General features: G+C 40.6%; 1 protein-coding gene across 1 annotated transcript in view; it reads left to right on the top strand.

Annotated features, from left to right (window-relative positions):
* Positions 1-17724, top strand: part of lrrc75ba (leucine rich repeat containing 75Ba) — a 37777-nt gene that overhangs the window by 12279 nt on the left and 7774 nt on the right. The window contains exon 3 of the mRNA XM_079638182.1: positions 6433-6545. Coding sequence (XP_079494308.1) covers positions 6433-6545 — 113 coding nt within the window. The remainder of the gene's footprint in view (positions 1-6432; positions 6546-17724) is intronic.

Genomic DNA, 17724 nt, shown 5'->3' with positions numbered 1-17724 from the left:
CTGGATACCTTTGGCATCAATGATATAGCCCAGGAACTGAATAGAGGAGCGTTGAAATTCACATTTTTTCAAACTTGAGGTAAAGGTGATTCTCCCTTAGCTTTTGGAAGACCTGCGTAGCGTGGAGGCGATGGTCTGCCTCGTTCCGGGAGTAGATCAGGATGTCATTGATATAGATGATCACACCTGATTCGTGAAGGTCTGGAATACGGCGGGTGAGTTCGCAAGCCCATGTCGGCCGTTGATCCATCCAGCACTAGAGGTCTTTTTATAATGGATGGCACCAATGCAAAGAGTGAGTGATTGAGTGCAGTGGGTAATAATACCTCGTCTGAGTGGTTTCCCCAGGATGAGTGGACATTCATCTTCTGGCAAGGGATTTGCGGGATGTGGAAACGGTTGATGAAGTCTCTTGAAATGAAATTTCCTGCAGAGCCCAAGTAAATGACCTTTGCTGAAATGAAATGATGAGCAGACATCACTGACACAGAAATGTGTAGCAGGGTGGTAACTTCGGGTTCTTCTTCATACTACTCGCCTCTGGGCGAGGTGGACAAACAGGGCAATCAGACATGAGATGCCCCTCAGCTCCACAGTAGAAACACAGGTGTTGTTGAATGCTTCATTGTCTTTTTGCAGAAGATAGACGAAAGGAGTCAACTTGCATGGGTTTTATGGCTGATGCTGAAGGATGTTGTGCTGGTGCTGAGACTGCAGTGGGCAGAGAATGCAGTGCAGGTAATTCCAGTTCACAGGCAGTTAAATGCTAGGCCACACGGATAGATCATGGATGAGATTTTCCAAGCCAAAACTGTCGTCATAAATAGCAAGATGCAATTGTAGGGATGGTGATAACCCCGGTCGTAAGGCTGTGATGAGCGCACCGTTATTCCACACACTTGTGAATTGAACCACATACTCAGACATGGAGGATTTTCCTTGCCGAAGACAATATATGACGTGTGATCAATAACCGGAGCGGCGACTCTAGGAAGGAGTGACTGGCGAAGCTGGTGAACGAAGTCGGCAAACAGATTTGCGAGGCTGAAGGAGTCCCGGGATCCATATAACTGTTGCGGTCTGGTCTTCTGTCACAAAACACGGAAGCACAGGCAACAGGATGATCGTTCACAGGTATTTATTGAAGAGAATAGGTGGAGGAACCCAAGTAAATGTCACAGAGTGTCAGTAGACATAGGAATGACTTAACTTGAGTTAAATAGCTCTTGTTACTTGCATGATAGACCGATGTGACCGATGATGATGATCAGGAAATAGGATAAAGGGAGTTAGGAAAGTCTTGCACGTAGGTGAGAAACTGGACCAGACAGCTTAGTGAATGTGAGTGTGGGGTTATATGCAGGTCCTGGTTAATTAGTGACCGGTGCGGGAAATCAGTACTCGGGTGAGTTGGAACGGAGAGGTGGAGTTGCAGGGTTTGACGTTGATTGGTATGGCTGGAACCGTGACAGATACTAAGTCACGATTATGAGATATGATGTTTTATAATCAAAGTTCGGGAGGAGCACGATCAGATAACCAATGCAAATTACTTGTCATCAAACAATTACGTCTACCCTAATCAGCATGACAAGAAGCATATATATCCATTCTGTCAACTCACCTAACATTCCTTGACAGTTTCCAGCATCCCTCCACCACCCCGACTCCTCACCCTTGGCTCTCTTTTACAGCCAGGAATACGGGGGGAGTACTCTGGGTTCGGGCCGAATACCGAGCCCGGAGCCCTCTCCTCGGACAGCACGCCAAATATGCATACCATTTATTCCATCTGACTTATTTGTAAGTGTGAACTCGAGAAAAAAGTTTTAAGTAATTACATAAAATGCCATAGGGGGAGAGTGGGGTGAGTTGTGCCAGTTTCTACTCAAAGTGACTTTAAAGTGAGGCCATGACAGTAATGCCTTCAACTTAAGGATGTACATATTTAAGGATGTGGTGCATCCCTGAGAACAATAACTTTGGATCTGAAATAAATTGTTTCAGAAATATAGCTTTTGGGAAAAAAGTGGTCTCGTGGCACAACTTGCCCCTGGTGCGGGGTAAGTTTTGCCTTTGGGGGAATACGTTGGGGTAAATTGTGCCAGTGATTTCTGAAGTAAAACATTTTAATTTTATGAACTGTAATGCTACATAAAAGCAAGACAAATTTAATACAAAATTACTCATTTAAGGTTTATTTAAGGGTGCATAGCGCAAGATTCTGAGTTTTTGCAGAACTATGCCACCTCTGGCGGGAAGCGAAACTGCAGCCAGAGATGTGCACGCTCATATATGCCGTATCAGACATTAGAGAATGGGATATATCTTACCGTTTTATCAAGAAAAAAGCCAACTGAGCATCCCGTTTGAGCCCTAGAGCAGACCGGAGATCTCTCCATTTGTTGAAAGCCTTCCCTATGTTTACTCTCGTCTTATTCCGACGCCTGTCTGAGTCCAATTTGGCCCTTTTGGTTGCACTAGATAAAAGTTTTCTTTTTTTTTATCTTACGTGGAGTTTGCGTTGGTGTTTGAAAATGAACTACAAGCAGGTCTCTTACAATCCATCTTCTATGGAGAATGCCGGCGAATACACAAACCTGCCAGACACAGCTATGTGAGCGTGCCGTGAACACGCATGACGTCACGCCCACTCTAAAATTCCGGCCCGAATCCCTCTTATTTATTTTACTTTACAGGATTATACAGACAATCTCAGTGATCAGAGAAGGGCTCATTCAGCCCATCAGTCAATTGTTTAAGCATGTATGGGTTAGAAAACGGGTATTTTTAACATGAAAAGTTGCTTAATGCACCTTTAAATATTGTCACCCTATTAAACTGTTAGAACCGTTTTTCTACTATGGTGAATTGCATAGGGATTTTGTATTGAACATAACTCTGGATCACAGTGTCACAGAGACAAAAGGACAGGCTCATTTTACTCAGACGACCAATCAGTCTCTCAGGATCATTGTGAAGCTATCAAGCCATGCCCTAGCAACCATTTAGAGTACCATAGCAACACAATATATGATATTTGTGAATCATTTCGGGCAAAAAGGCTTTGGCAATAGATGCCTGTTGACAAACATAGAACGCTACGCTGTCTGTCTAAAGTGACTAGGCTAATTTCTAAACATCCTATTGTGACTTAGGCCACTTAAAAACGTAATAAAACTTATTTTTAATAACATTGTGCAAACTCAAAAAAACTGAAATCAGTGTTAGCTAAATTAAACAAATGGCAGGTTGGCCTAACTCAAACACTGATGAGGCATGCCCATCTCCTCACTTCTCCAGATTATCCCCCTGTGAGTATGTAGGTCTAGGTGGTCTGGATCTGGCACAACTTAACACAGACTCTTTGGCACAAATCACCCCAGACCCACAAGTTTGAAAAACTAGCATGATCCAGCAGTTAAGAGCTAACTTCATGCTAACTGTATAGACTCATTGTATAGCCTGCTAAAGCTCTAAAACATGTGTGAAATGTTTTCAAACTTGTCTATACTTGTTCAGACACTACAATCCAAAAACCTTAATCATATAAATTTTACTTTGAAAGGAAAAAAACTGTTTTTTTGAGCTAAAATGTGCTACCTCTCATGCCATGTGTCTCTCTTCTTTGGAGGATGAGTAAAATTGATTGCTTTTCAAAATGATGTGGTCACATGACCAATTTCTTCTATGGTTTTCCAGAAACAAGGGGTGGATCTACTTCCCCCTGGCACCACTCTCCCCTAATTATTACATAAAGTAATTTTTTTACATAAAGTCCAATTATGACGTTTTATTTCATAATTTTGACTTGTGTTATAATAATGATGAACCAAAGCATGATTTAATTTTCTTATGTGGAGAAAATGGCCTTTCAAACAATTTACCATCACAATCTGGCATACTTTACTGGGACTGTGGGCTAAATTGTGAACTTCTGCAACACAGATGTATAATGTATGCCCAATTATAATGCACTTCTCCATTATATGATCATCTTATATATAAAAAAAATAAATAACAAAAACAAATATGGTATATAAAATTCCACAGGTAGAAATAGCTTTAATAAAACATTAATTGTAGCCAGACTCACTTTTGTGAATATGGTGCATAAGCTTAGCATAAAAAGGATCTTTTTTTGAGCTGAAAATTAGCTGACTTAATTTGAATGCACAGTACTTTTTTAAAATCACATTTAGTGTCCACTTTAAGCTGGTTTGCAGTCTAAATATTACAGACTAAATTTTTAGTTTAAATTTGCAGCTGTGAATTGAATTTTCATTTTGAATTACAAAGAGGAAAAGTTATGGGCAGGGGTGCACATAACTTTTTCAGTGAGTTACTCAGGTGAGTACCAGGAGATGGTGTTTGGTACTCACCCCATATGTAGCGTGGCCACAGCTGTCAATCATGACGTCACATTCCCGTTTTTATAGCATAAAATAACTAACTAAAACCAAACTAATTTAACACTTAAATTTACATCAGCGTGAAAAAAAAACCTGACCTAAAATGATAAAAAACACCTTTGGAAAATTTTTATTTAAAGTATTATTTGATTGTTCAGATATATTTATTTGTATAAATTAAATATAATGAATCCTTATCAAAGATATTAAAGAGCAGTGAATTTTCTCTTTTTATTTTGTTGTTTGATCAATATTAAGTGTACAGAAGGTATTAGGTTTATTACGCACTGTCACTTTAAGACCGAGTGTGCAGATCAAATTGCACTGATGCACTGTGCATACTGTAAAGACATAACCGACTGTGTTTACGTGAATACTCTCCAAAACTGACATTTAGACATAATGTGTGTATTTGTCCATTCACACGCGAAAGAGAGCTCAATTCAGTCCTTGCGCGCAGCGCGCTGTCTGCAGAACTGCACGCTTCTGGTCGCGCGCGCGTCTCTGTGTGTGTTCGCACAGAAAAACATACCGAATACAGCTCTCGTCGTCACTCTTATTCAGATCTATCCATATCTGCTCTTCTCTTTATCCCAGACGTTTAAATTTTTTAACGATTTGAGACATGCATCAAGCGTGAGCCGCCGGGTAGATCAGCACATTACAATTCAAATGTGCGCATCTTCCACAAACGCAAATCAGTTCTGACTGGATCTCTTCCCCAATCGTCCCTCCCTAATTTCCGTCTAGTTTTTATTCGTTGACGTGGTCGTCATTTAAAACTGGGTTTTATTTAGTTTTCGTCAGTGAAAAAATTATATTAACACTGCCTAGGTTGCATTTTGGCGACAGTTACCCTTAAAGTACGCAAAGGCGCGCAGTAACACAAGTGGCATTACGCATTCCTGATTTTTGTCGCGCATGCGTACTTGCGTACCAGTTATGTGCACCCCTGGTTATGGGCATTGGTTTCACAAGGGTATTAAATGCCATTGGTTTAACATCACACCTGTTCCAGCATAAATATTTTATGACATGATTTATTCCACCTCCTACAGTCAGTGCTTACAAGGTTTGCATCTCTAAATGTGAAACCATCACCTCGCTTGTGCCAGTGGGAGGTCCAGATATTTCCATCTAAGCAGGGTGCAAGTTATTAATAGAAGGCAACAGTGAAATTTTGGTTTAGAGAGACTAGTTGTATTGTGACATCAAAATCCACAGCAGCGATCCACAGCAATACATTTTGTAGATTTTAAATCCGGAGTTAACAAATTGTGTCATCTATGCGACCATGCTCTGGTCCTGTGTAATCATGGGTAAAGTTAACTACAACAACCATACTGCCACTGTTCAAGGCAGACAAACTTCAACAAGTGTTCAGATGACATTTTATAGATGTAAATAAAAATGGACTTTCTCTGAAATTAAAATCAATTATTTTTATAATTTAATTTAAAGGCACAAAAGTGTCACATTCAATGACAACTCTCTTATACACTTAATCGAGATACTTGTAGACAGAACAGACCGAGACAGATTGACCTGCCAAAAAAAGCTAATTCGTTTAAAGATGATTTGAATTAATCATCTTAAATGTATTTGTTCGGTCTTGTCTTTCACAGATCTATATCTGAGGAATTAGTCTGATTTGGCTGGTACAAATTCAAAGCTTCAGACGGCCATTTTTGCAAAACCACAAGACAAAATAAAAATGACACAAAGGCGGTCTCTGGATTATATATCAGAGGAGATTACTGTTTTCAGTCTCAGAGAAGATTATTTTTCTGATGTATTTTTGTCCAAATCCAAATTTAGATCTAAAAAGTGCATCAAACTTCAGAAAAAAGATTGCAATGAGAAACTGCCCTGATCTGCTCCTTATGTAGTGAATTATTTTGTTAACTCGCATAATATGAGAACTTCATGCTGCAGGCCCCACATTTATCTTGTCAAGTTTAATCAAATTACCCTTTTTTTTCATTCTTATTGTGCCTTTCTTATCATGTTGTTCTTTCAGGATTCAGAGACGTTGAAGTCGACTGATAAAATCTGCAGACAGCTCATCTACCACCTGACCCCTCACTCCAAGTGGCTTAGAAAAAGTATGACCCGGCGAAAGGCCCAGGCTTGGTGAGAAACTTTCTCTGTTTTATATAACATCAAAACATCAGAATATGCTGATATGGAGTAAATTATTTAATTCCATCCCTCAGCATGAATGCTAAAATAGATATACTATTTACTACAGCTTTTATGTTATATTATTATATTATTGTCATGGGTTGAGTGGCTGCAATGTAGCGCACAATGATCCATAGTAACCAATGAAGAGTGGGAAAACTGAACAAAGGGAACAAAACAAAAAAACAAAACAAGACCTTAACGTGACAATTAAATATTAGATTATATTATCACAATGCTACATAGACCCCCTCCCCCTCAAGGAGCATATACCAGACCCATCACATAAGCGCTTCTCAAACCGTCACATAAGTCCAGGAAGGAGGTGGAGTGGAGGCGGACCTGGGGATGGGTCGGAGGGCCAGGTCCATGGAGTGGATGCACGACTGGAGACTGAGGTGGATCGAGGTGACAGAGCGTAGCAGGCAGAGCATGTGGCCAAGGCCAAGCAGGCAGGGCTAGTGACCAGGGCGGAGCAGACGGGACTGAAGAAGCTCCATTTAAGTGGAGCTGAAGATCCATTATGGCAGAACAGAAGTCCACCGCAGCAGAGCAGACGGGACTGAAGATCCCCACATCGGAGCAAAAGACAACCACAACAGAGTAGGCGGAACGAATGACCACTACGGCGGGGCTGAAGACAAACAAGGCAGATCGCGTGAAACAGGGCAGGCAGGACATTCATGAGTGATGTCAGTGGCAAGGCATATTCTTTTATCGCGGCTTCCTTGGACCGTCCAAGTTGGATGAGACTTGGGAACTTAGAATGGCCTCTCTGGCCAAGACAAGACAAGCAAGAGAGTTCAAGGGAGACAGGACAGACCGGGAACTCTAGGGCAACCCCGTCTGACCAGGTGTGCGAGCCAGCTAAATCGTCCATTGCCGTGGGAGTCCTCGTGGAGCGAGCCCCGCCACTTATTCTTATTCTTCCTCCCTCGACTCCAGCGTGGACCATCGGCTATTCAGCCTCACCGGGCTCCCTCTGTACTTCGGCTCCACCTGGGTCAGACATCGCCACAGCTCCACTGTGGGCTTGCAGGCCGTTCGCTGCTCTCTGGTCCTCCACCCCTTCGGCAAGCTTCATCCTCCCTCAGGCTCCGTCACTCCAGATCCACCTCTGCCCTCCGGATACAGCTACAGATCCGTTACGGCCGCCTAGGTCTTCAGTGACTCTCCACCTCATCGGCTCTCCGTCTGCGCTGTGGGCTCCACCACCATCACAAGGTGACATCAAACATCTTCACACCATGGCTCCTCCCTCCTACGTGGTGCGCATTCGTGGCTGTGGCCTGGTTCTCCATTCGCACGACCCTGTTCAAGGCAATCCCCTGGATTCATCCACCATTCTCAACACCCTGGACTGGACTGACCGGTTATCCATCCCCCTCCTGGATCTTCACCCTCCACCAAAGCCTCCTCCAGTCTACCTGTTCTCACTATCCCTTTGCCCACTCCTCTCCAACCCTTCACCATCTCCTCGTCCACCCCCAGAGCCCCCACACTCCTTCTCTCATCCTTTTTGTTTCGGACGTTGAGAACGTTGTCTTCCGGGAGAGGGCGTACTGTCACAGATTCTCTTTGTTTGGACTTTGTGTTCGTTTTGCACTGTCTAATGGACACTAATGTGATTCGTTATTCAGTTCAGGTGTGTTTCTTTAATTATCCTCATTTACATATGTATGTAAAGTTCCCTTGTTTCAGTTCAGTGTTATCAGGTCTCATCAATATTATGGTTGTGTTTGCTCTCCTGCCTCTGTTAGGATTTACCTGTGGATACTAATAAACACTGTCTTGAATCCTCTGTTAATTTCTACTCAGTAAACTGCAAGACAAATATGTTAAGCTTTATCTCACTTTTTATATAAAATGTGAAAAATACATTTAATTTATTGTTGCAAATATGTTTAGCTTTCATTTTAGTATTTCAACTTTTTATTTCTGTTTATTAGAGTTAGTTGCCAAGGTAACAATTCTTATTTATTTCTCTTATTTATACACTAACTTTACATTTAAATTTACATCTAATATTTATATTTTATTTCAGATTTATTTCAATTTACATCTATTTTATTTATAATAAAATGATTTTGATAGTAGTTTATTAGTTTTAGTTTTAGATAACAGTGGTCCACATCAATTTTCCATTTCCTTCCCTTTTACGACCTTGGAAATCTCAAGAAATTTGCATAAACTACAGATCTGTTCCATGAGTTATTGAACAGAAATCTGGTAGTAGTTTCAAACCGTGTGATTATAGATGAGTGTAACAAATCACAGCTTGTTTGGCCTGCCACCACTGGCCCATCAATATCAGCACCCCTCCCCCACGCCCCCCCCTTCATCTCGGCTATTGATTGGTAGTCTTTTTAACAGCACCGCTGCTCGATCTGGGAAGTGCTGTCTGAAGAGAGAGCCATGAATGCCTTTTGTAACGTACTCCCGACTGTAATACTCCCGAACCTTAGTTATCCAACATAAATCTGTTCACTTCACCTGATTAATTAAATTAATTAGAGCAACCAGTTTGCAGTGTGTTATACAAGCGCACCAGTCAATGGTTGCAGAATTTATTTTGCATATGTGTGCTTAAATAAATGTACGTGTACCACCCACATGGCCATTATGTGCACCTTCAATCCATTTCCTCTGCTCAATGCAGTTTTTCCACATACTGAATTAACCACTGCCCTGCTCCATTACCTTTAGGCTCTCACGGGAGGATAAAGCAGTAAGTGGATGAGAGCGAGACAAACAGAGAGAGAGAAAGGCATTTTCATACTAAGGGCCCTATCTTGCACCCATCGCAAATTACTTTGTACGCCGACGCATGTATCATTCCTATTTTGCACCCGACGCACAGCAGACTTTTCCGCAAATGTTCCCTGGTGCTATTTTGCAGTTTGAGAAAACAATTCCTCCACAGACCAGGAAAAACCTAGTCTAAAGTCAGTGACGCATTATTCAGATGCTATTTTAACCCTTTAGAACCGGCTGTGTCGTCGCCGACACATACCAGCAAGCTCTATTAATTTTACCGTAACTCTTCTATTATTTACATGGTACTCCAAACTACTTAAAAGAATACCATGGTACATGTTCATAAAACATGCTATTGTGGTCATACATGTCCAAAAACCTGATAGTACCGTGGTATTTTTGGTGTTTTTTTGTGTGTGCATGTGTGCATCTAATTTGGCTGTATTGGCAGTGGTGCCAACCTTATGTGTGATGAGAGATTCAGACAAGATTGTGTGTGTGTGTGTGTGTGTGTGTGTGTGTGTGTGTGTGTGTGTGTGTGTGTGTGTGTGTGTGTGTGTGTGTTCAGGAGCTCTGTTTTGGAGGATATGTTATACTCTCCCTAGAGCTTTGTGTTCATATAAGTCAATCTGACAAACAGAGAGTCTGCAGGTCCTTGCTGCTCCACTACAGAAACCAGGCACAGACCGAGGAACATGCTCTTCAAAAGAGTGTGAGAGACAGAGAGAGACATTAAGAGTGTATGGCCTTAGAGCAAAGGACTAGACTAAACGACACACAGAGAACCTCAAAAAATGATTTCTCAATCAGTATTGTTTCTCTTTTTTTTTACAGTACAATACCTAAAAATCAAAATAAAAACAGATGCATTTACTTGAGAAGTAAAACTGTATGATATTAAGAATAAAAATTAATATTTATTGCGTTTTTATATAGGTTACGTCATACTGTATGTGTGCCTGTTCATCCACTATTTTTAATTTTATGAATGCATGCTGGTCCTATTAGGTGCCATATCACTGTAATCGAGCTCCATTTACATGGAAATGAAGAACAAAATAAGAAATAGGGTTGGTTATATTAGAATTGACAGATTTATATGTGTTTGTTCACTTTTGATGGATCTGCATTAGTTTGCTCCTGTCTTGTAGAGACATCATCAGACTTTTTTGGGGGGTTTAACTTGTGAATGGTGACTGAAGATAATGTAATTATAGAGGGGTCGGGGAAATTATGAATGTAAAATTAGGGTTGCATGATAGGAAAAATGGAGCAAAACAGTCTGATAATGCAAAACAGGAAGAGAGAGATCCAAGTGGCGATGAAAGAAGTAAGATTTCATGTTGTGCTAGGTCTTTAGTGTGTGGTGATGATTTAGGGTGTGATCAAGGGTGTAAGACAGGCCTTGTGGTGAATCTGCATGAGAGAGGATCATCATTCTGAAACCCTCATATCTTTGATTGGCAGTGTAAAGCGACTGTCGGCGATGACTATGTGACTGTCTGATTTAACCAGACTGCACACATGCATGATCAGACATACACAAACACAATCTGTCGGTCGGCCTAATGTATTATTTTTGCTTTCACATTTATTAGGGCTGTGTGATTAATTCTACAAACCTTGCATCAACATTTTCTATTTGCAATGTGTTTTTGCAGTTGCTGAGGATTGTAATTCATCACAGAGATTAATGCATGAATGCAATGACGAATCTGAGGTATTTAAATTACCCAAAAGTTTAGCGTTGGTGAGATTTTTAAAATGTTTTTTAAAAAGTCTCTTATGCTCACCAAAGCTGCATTTATTTGATCAAAAATAAGTTTGAGAGATATCATTACAATACTGTTTTGTAATACATGTTCTCTATTATGATACATTTCAAATGTATTCAATTCAAATTCCTGTGATGGCAAAGCTGAATGTTCAGCAGCCATTTCTCCGATCTTCAGTGTCACACGATCCTTCAGAAATCATTCTAACATGCTGATTTGATGCTCAAGTAACGTCTTGGTTACTGATGTGACCCTTGTTCCCTGATGGAGGGAACAGAGACGCTATGTCGAAGACTGACACATGGGTTCGCACTTGGGAGCCCCAAGCACCTCTTAGTTGTAGAAAAATGGCCAATGGAATTGGCGAGTGGAATTTGCATGCCAAGCCACTCCCCCGTAATTACGGGTAAATAAGATGGCGGCAAACAATTACTCATTCAGGTTTTTTGCTGAGGAGCCGAGACAGGGATCCTGACCATTCAGCGGGGTGGTTCAGGGATGTGGCAGGAGGGACATAATCCTCCATCAGGAAACAAGAGTTACATCAGTAACAGATGTTCCCTTTCTGTTAGTCTCGTTAAACATTATGTCAAAGACTGACAAATGGGGTTTCTATGGAACGGTGTTACGAAAGTTGGAGACACACATGCTGGCAAGCTGTACCATGGGCTTTTGGCAACTGCCCTCATACAGTTGTAACCTACCCAGCGCCCCATGTAAGCCCAAATGTTAATAGTCCTCAATGCCAACGGGATGAAAGGGACAAGGCACAGGGAAGGGTCAAGAGAAGGTTGTAGCTGCTGTTCCTGTATGTCACTTCACAAGAAGAGTGCTTTGGTTCTTTATTCCTATTTTTTTTTTCAGCAATGACCAGTGTTGTCAACGCTGGGGAAACATACTTAGTCCAAGTGAGAGACGCTACAGAGGCCACATCTTACCCGTAGTGAGGAGCATGTGGAAATACACATGTGGACTGACCTGTGGGGGAGTGCTACATATAGAAGATCTCTGCTGTAGGTCCTGCCTAGACAGGGATGGAATCACTGGAATTTGCCCAGGGAAAGACACTGGTTTACCGACAGGGAAACCGTACCATGGAAGAATATATGGGACTACCAAGAGGGAATCACAACATATGGGTCATCTAGCCCAGTAAAGGGGCTGACTGATCGGGCATGCATCTCAAGAACACATCAATGCAAGGGCTGGTTCTGCCTCCTCCAGTTGGTCCCGTGAAAGCGGACTTTGTTGGCATCCTGCATTTACGTAAGGTTCAGCCAGAGTTCCTGGACCACCAAGGTGGACAACGTCTGGCAGAGGGCCCACGCTCTGACTTTCTTCGCACAGAGGGCAAAATCAGTCACCGTGTTTAGTTCCTGCATCAACCCCGGCTCAGAACTGAGTTGTAGGATGGCCACCGCATGCAGGTCGGGGGTGACCTGTCCAGTGGCACTGTAAGCTTTAGCAGCCAGGGCTGCCTCGTCTTACAGGCCTTGGACGGAAGACGTGGAGGGTTCCACCAGGTGACGCCACTCAGGACAATTGTGAGGAAAGTTTCTGTGACCTTTGCAGGAATGTAATATAAAGATTGTAAAAAGTAACATGTATCTTTAGCAACACTGTGAAGGTGAATAGCACATATCAGGCAGATACCGGTAAAAACTTAAATATCTATTGGTACAGTATGTGTGATAAAACATGCATCATAGTTTTCAAATACCTCCATTTTCACAATCCACACTACAACACGAAAACAACGTTTTCAAATTTTCAAGACTTGGGAGTGCGTCTTCAAAAAGCTCAGTTTTCAGAGAAAAAAAGCCCTATTTGCCCTATTCCGTGCGAATCGGCCATGTCTGTAATCTTTGAAGTAAAATTTCCCCCGCAAATGACCTAACATATTTCGGCGAACACAGAGGTCCCGTGATAATATTAGTCCCGTGCGAATCGGCATCTCTGTGATTTGGCGGAGTCGTATATAATTTTTTCATGGTTTTTGTTTCCTGTGAGATTTTTTATCCATCTTTCGTGAAAAATGAAGGCTGCGTTGGACTGTTTTGATAGTATTTTGGGTGCTGGGTCATATCGCTATACACCATACAACTACTGTATACAATTTGCAGAAAGAGAAAGCTGAAAACCATCAGAAGAATTATTAAAATAATGATAAAAGAATGCTTAGATTGAAATGAATGACATGTATAGCAGCATGCGGTAAGGAACTTTCTTCTGTTTATGATATATCATACAGTTAGACCTATAATAACAAGACATTTACAAGCAATAGCCTTTATTGACATCATATCCGGGGGTGAAGTCAGTAATATCGAGTAAAATCACAGGCTTCGGTTATCCCATGCGAATGCGCCACACAAAATTCATATGTGGGAGGGTAATTTCTAAATCACACGAGGTCCCCAGATAATACTAATTCAGAGCGAATAGGGCCAAAGACTTAAAATGTATGTAAATGTATGCCTAAGAGAGTGAACCAACAAAACTAGAATGTTTCCATAATCAACAAGGCATAGACTCCACGGAACAAGAGAAATAGAGAGCTTATGAATATTAATTATGTGACATGACATTCACCCAGTGGTCCTGCCTGATTAATAATTAGGGACTAGCATAATAACAGATTACTGCTTACTGATTGTGTGTTCATTTATTGATGTAACCATTTGCCAGGGTCGTGAAATTGTAAATGTATGCAGCAAGGCTAAAAAATATTCTTTGCACTGTCGCCAAGCAAAATATAACTTGTTTCCCAAAAGCAAAGGGTGAACTTAGAAATTTCCCTGCATACAACTTTTAAGCTATAAACTTAATGTGGTCTAAATAATCTGGTTTTGGAAGAATGTGATAAGCTATGTTTGAGGTCCTGTTGCAATGGTTTTGATTGTGAAGTGGCGTGTTGGCAAAAATAAGCAGTTTGTGACACTGTTGAAAATGTAGATCTTTTCTGGAACTCTAGTGGAGGAGACACACGTACGATTTCTAGGGTTTATTTCTCTGCAGTAAATCAGAGATTTTAAAGATTAGTTTACACAAACAAATGACAACACTGTCATCATTTACTCACCCTCATGTTGTTTCAAACCCTTATTTGTGATTTTAATGTCAGCGATTGGTGTTTCGGTTCTCAAGTGGCAATTGGCAGTGTTTATACTTCTGTGTGTTGTATACCTGCTCCGTTAAGGCTATAAGTGTTATTGGCAGGCCTTCATATAAAGACCAGCATCTGCTCCTGGAGGCGGGTGTAAGTCTGAATCTCACGCTGATCAAAGGTGTGAAAGCATCCACTCAGGTAGAAAACAGCCATTGCCATGCCAACAGCGGTGGGAGGCATGTCTTTGTAGCACTTGTCTTCCTTTTCTCTGTCACTCATTCTGCTTGGTTAGTTTTTAGCTTTCAATATATCCTCTGTATCACCTCTCACCTCTCAAAACATTTCAGACCTATTCAGGGATGAAGAGCAAGCCCCTGAAAACCAGCTTTTCTACTTGGCTTTACTAAATTATCACACTCAAAATAATTTTTGCTTTGTGGTGGAAGACTTTTCATATGTCCCATTTTTAGACCAGCATTGTCAGATAAACACACATGTTGAATGTAAAGAGTCATGTTTGGTTACAACTACCCACTTAATGCTATCTTCTTTTCATGCTCGACTGCCATAACTGTTTAGGTCTTTTCACTGTCAAAGCAGAACAGTTTCTAGAGAAAAAGTCTGTCAGATTAGGCTGTATCTGAGAAAATAGAGCTTGACTCCATACATGTGCCTTAAAGTCTAAGATGTCAAATCTGCTGGTTTGACGCAGTTGATTGGTTTCCCGTGCCTCTGATTAGCATATTATTAACTTATTCCTTTGTTCATTTAAACGGATCACTGAATGAGAAATTCATATTTGGGTAGGATTCCGCAGTAATGCAATAATACATTTTTGTGTACAGATTTGTATATTTGCTTTTTAATAAACAACCGTTTCACTATTAGGAGATACTGTGCTATGTTTGCCTATTTTCAACCATTTGTGAACAAAATGAGATTGCCGTGACACGATTTCCTTCCTTATAAATGAAGCAATTTAGAATGTGAGAATGAGAAGAGCGCATTGATTACTGATTGTGTAATATGCAGTAAAGCAGAAAAGATTGTTTACTTTCCCCTGGTAAATTCTCATTGCCACAGGTGTCAGAATAATAAAATATTAAAGCGGGGGTACAATGGTGTTTCATGTATTCAGAGTTGTTTGCAGTGTTAAAGAGATGGATTCTCATGCTAATAATGGCCAAAGTTTGAAAAGTTATTTTATACGAATAACAGAGAATTTCTGTGCTGAAAATCATACTTCCGGGTTGCAACACGTTTCGGCTGTTTTTTTTCTATCGTAGATCTAATGACGTAGACCAGAGTGGAACTCCTTATATGAGCATTGCTCTCGGAAAAGCGCGTTCACGCACACGTCGACCAGAGGAGAGAAAGACCGCGCTCATCGACGCGCTACTACCGGAAATCATCATCAGCAGCGCTAAATAGGAATGGTTGATGTCAAGAATGTCTCCAAAAAAGTGTGTTTTGGGATGTGAGGGAAAGTTTACCTTGTTCAGCTTCCCAAAGAACCCAGTGTTACTGGAACAGTGGATGCAGTTTGTATGTTGTGGATGCTCCCGCTTGACTCTATAGCTCCGCCCACGCCCAGAATCAAGGACCTCGGCTTTTTCAGGATAGAATCGGAAAGCTGTATTTTTATTTTATAAATATGATGAAACTAAAGACTTTTTGGAGATATGAAGGACGCACTATTACTCTATAGGTACTCAAGATTAACATGAGATTGACTGAAACTAAGTATTTTACCCCCCCCCCCCCCCCTTTAAAGGAAATGTTGACATATTTTTCCTTTTTTCTCTGTGATTGTGATATAGTTAGTGGGGCTAACAGTTTAATGTATTAAATAATGCAGTTTGTGCATGTGTGAAGAGACAGAATGTACCTTTGGGGCAGAATTAATAATAGAGATATTTTGCATCATTGATGACTTGAATCAGACACGTCAGGGATGGCTAGAGGGAGAAAATGAGGTGCTAAGGAGGAAATCTTTTCAGATCTGCGTGGCCAAAATTTCGTCTTCTACATGTTTCAAAACTCACATACTTCCATAGACTGGAAATGTGCTGCGAAGGGAACACACATTGGCGCTGTCTGCCAGAATGCTTAGTCTCTGTGATTGTACGAAAGCTGACAGTAAGGAAAATGAATGTCACTCATAGCCGCTGGTTGCCAAGGAACGCGAAGTGAGCCCGAAGTGACTGTAATTCAAACTGGCACCCAGTCGCGAGAAAAATAAACCAATAAATAACACATTAAAATGATTTTTGCCCATCCTGCAGAGGAAAAAAAGGCACATTTTTATGTTTGTTTCAAAACCTGGAAGTCACAACATGCATACAGTATGTCACTCAATTAAAAAATGCGATCGATCGATAAAATACAATTAATATAAAAAATATAATGTGAATACATTAAGATATTATGTAACAATTTAGTGAGATTATGCTTAAAGAGGTCATCAGATGCAAAATTCACTTTTATATGGTGTTTGCATATAAATGTGTGTATGGACACAACCAACAATGAAAAAAATCCATTCACTCTTTTTTTTTTTTTTTATCCTCAAAAAGCCTAAACACTCTTAAATAATCGAGTCGTTTGGATTTTCTGACTAATATGATGTCATATTGCTCATGCTCCGCCCACGACCGCTGACGGACTGTACCGTATTAGCATATTTCCGTCCTCAGCCATTTGCGTGTCTTGTGTGACAACCCCACGGAAGAGAGGGGAGGGGTAAGCAGTTACTCATGTTCTTTTAAAGAGACATGCATCGAAACGGGTCGCTGTGAACTGAGCTGTTTTTGAGGAGGTAAAAAGGGTGTTGTTTTACACAACCATTGAGGAATTTTAACCAAAGTATGTTACAAACTTTACACGAAGACCCTAAAGAATCATATCAACTTGTGGAAAATGGGCATCCGATGACCCCTTTAAAATCAAGAAAAATACGATAACACTTCATTTCGACAGTCCACTTTAGACAGTCCTCTAACTATAAGTAACTTTGCAACTACATGTCAACTACCATTCCTAGAGTTTTAGTAACTGTCTAATAACAGTTTATTTTGTTAGTAGACATTCTCCACAACAGACATTCTACTGACTATATAAGTGACTTTGCAACTACATGTCAACTTATTCTACCCAAACCCTAACTTAACAGTCTACTATTAATGAGAGTTAGTTGACAAGTTGGTAGAATGTGTAAAGTGGACCATCAAAATAAAGTGTAACCAAAAATACTATATGCATTTGTGTTCCTCTAGTAAATGTATCCTGTTTTGAGGTTGTTTAAATGTTTTACTGCACAACTAGATAAAATGATGATTAATTTGAGATTTTTACCATGCTTAAATGGCAAAATCAAAAAATTTTTTTTGGTTTTTAATAACCAATTTGTCCTTGCCTTTAAATAATTCAGATTTGAAGCAAGTTTGGCAGGTCAGGCTAACCTTATTTTCTCTCAAAAGCACCTCCC

This window comes from Phoxinus phoxinus (genome assembly GCF_949152265.1).
Source record: "Phoxinus phoxinus genome assembly, chromosome: 15".
Lineage (NCBI taxonomy): Eukaryota > Metazoa > Chordata > Actinopteri > Cypriniformes > Leuciscidae > Phoxinus > Phoxinus phoxinus.
This window is presented reverse-complemented; position numbering and strand designations above follow the sequence as displayed.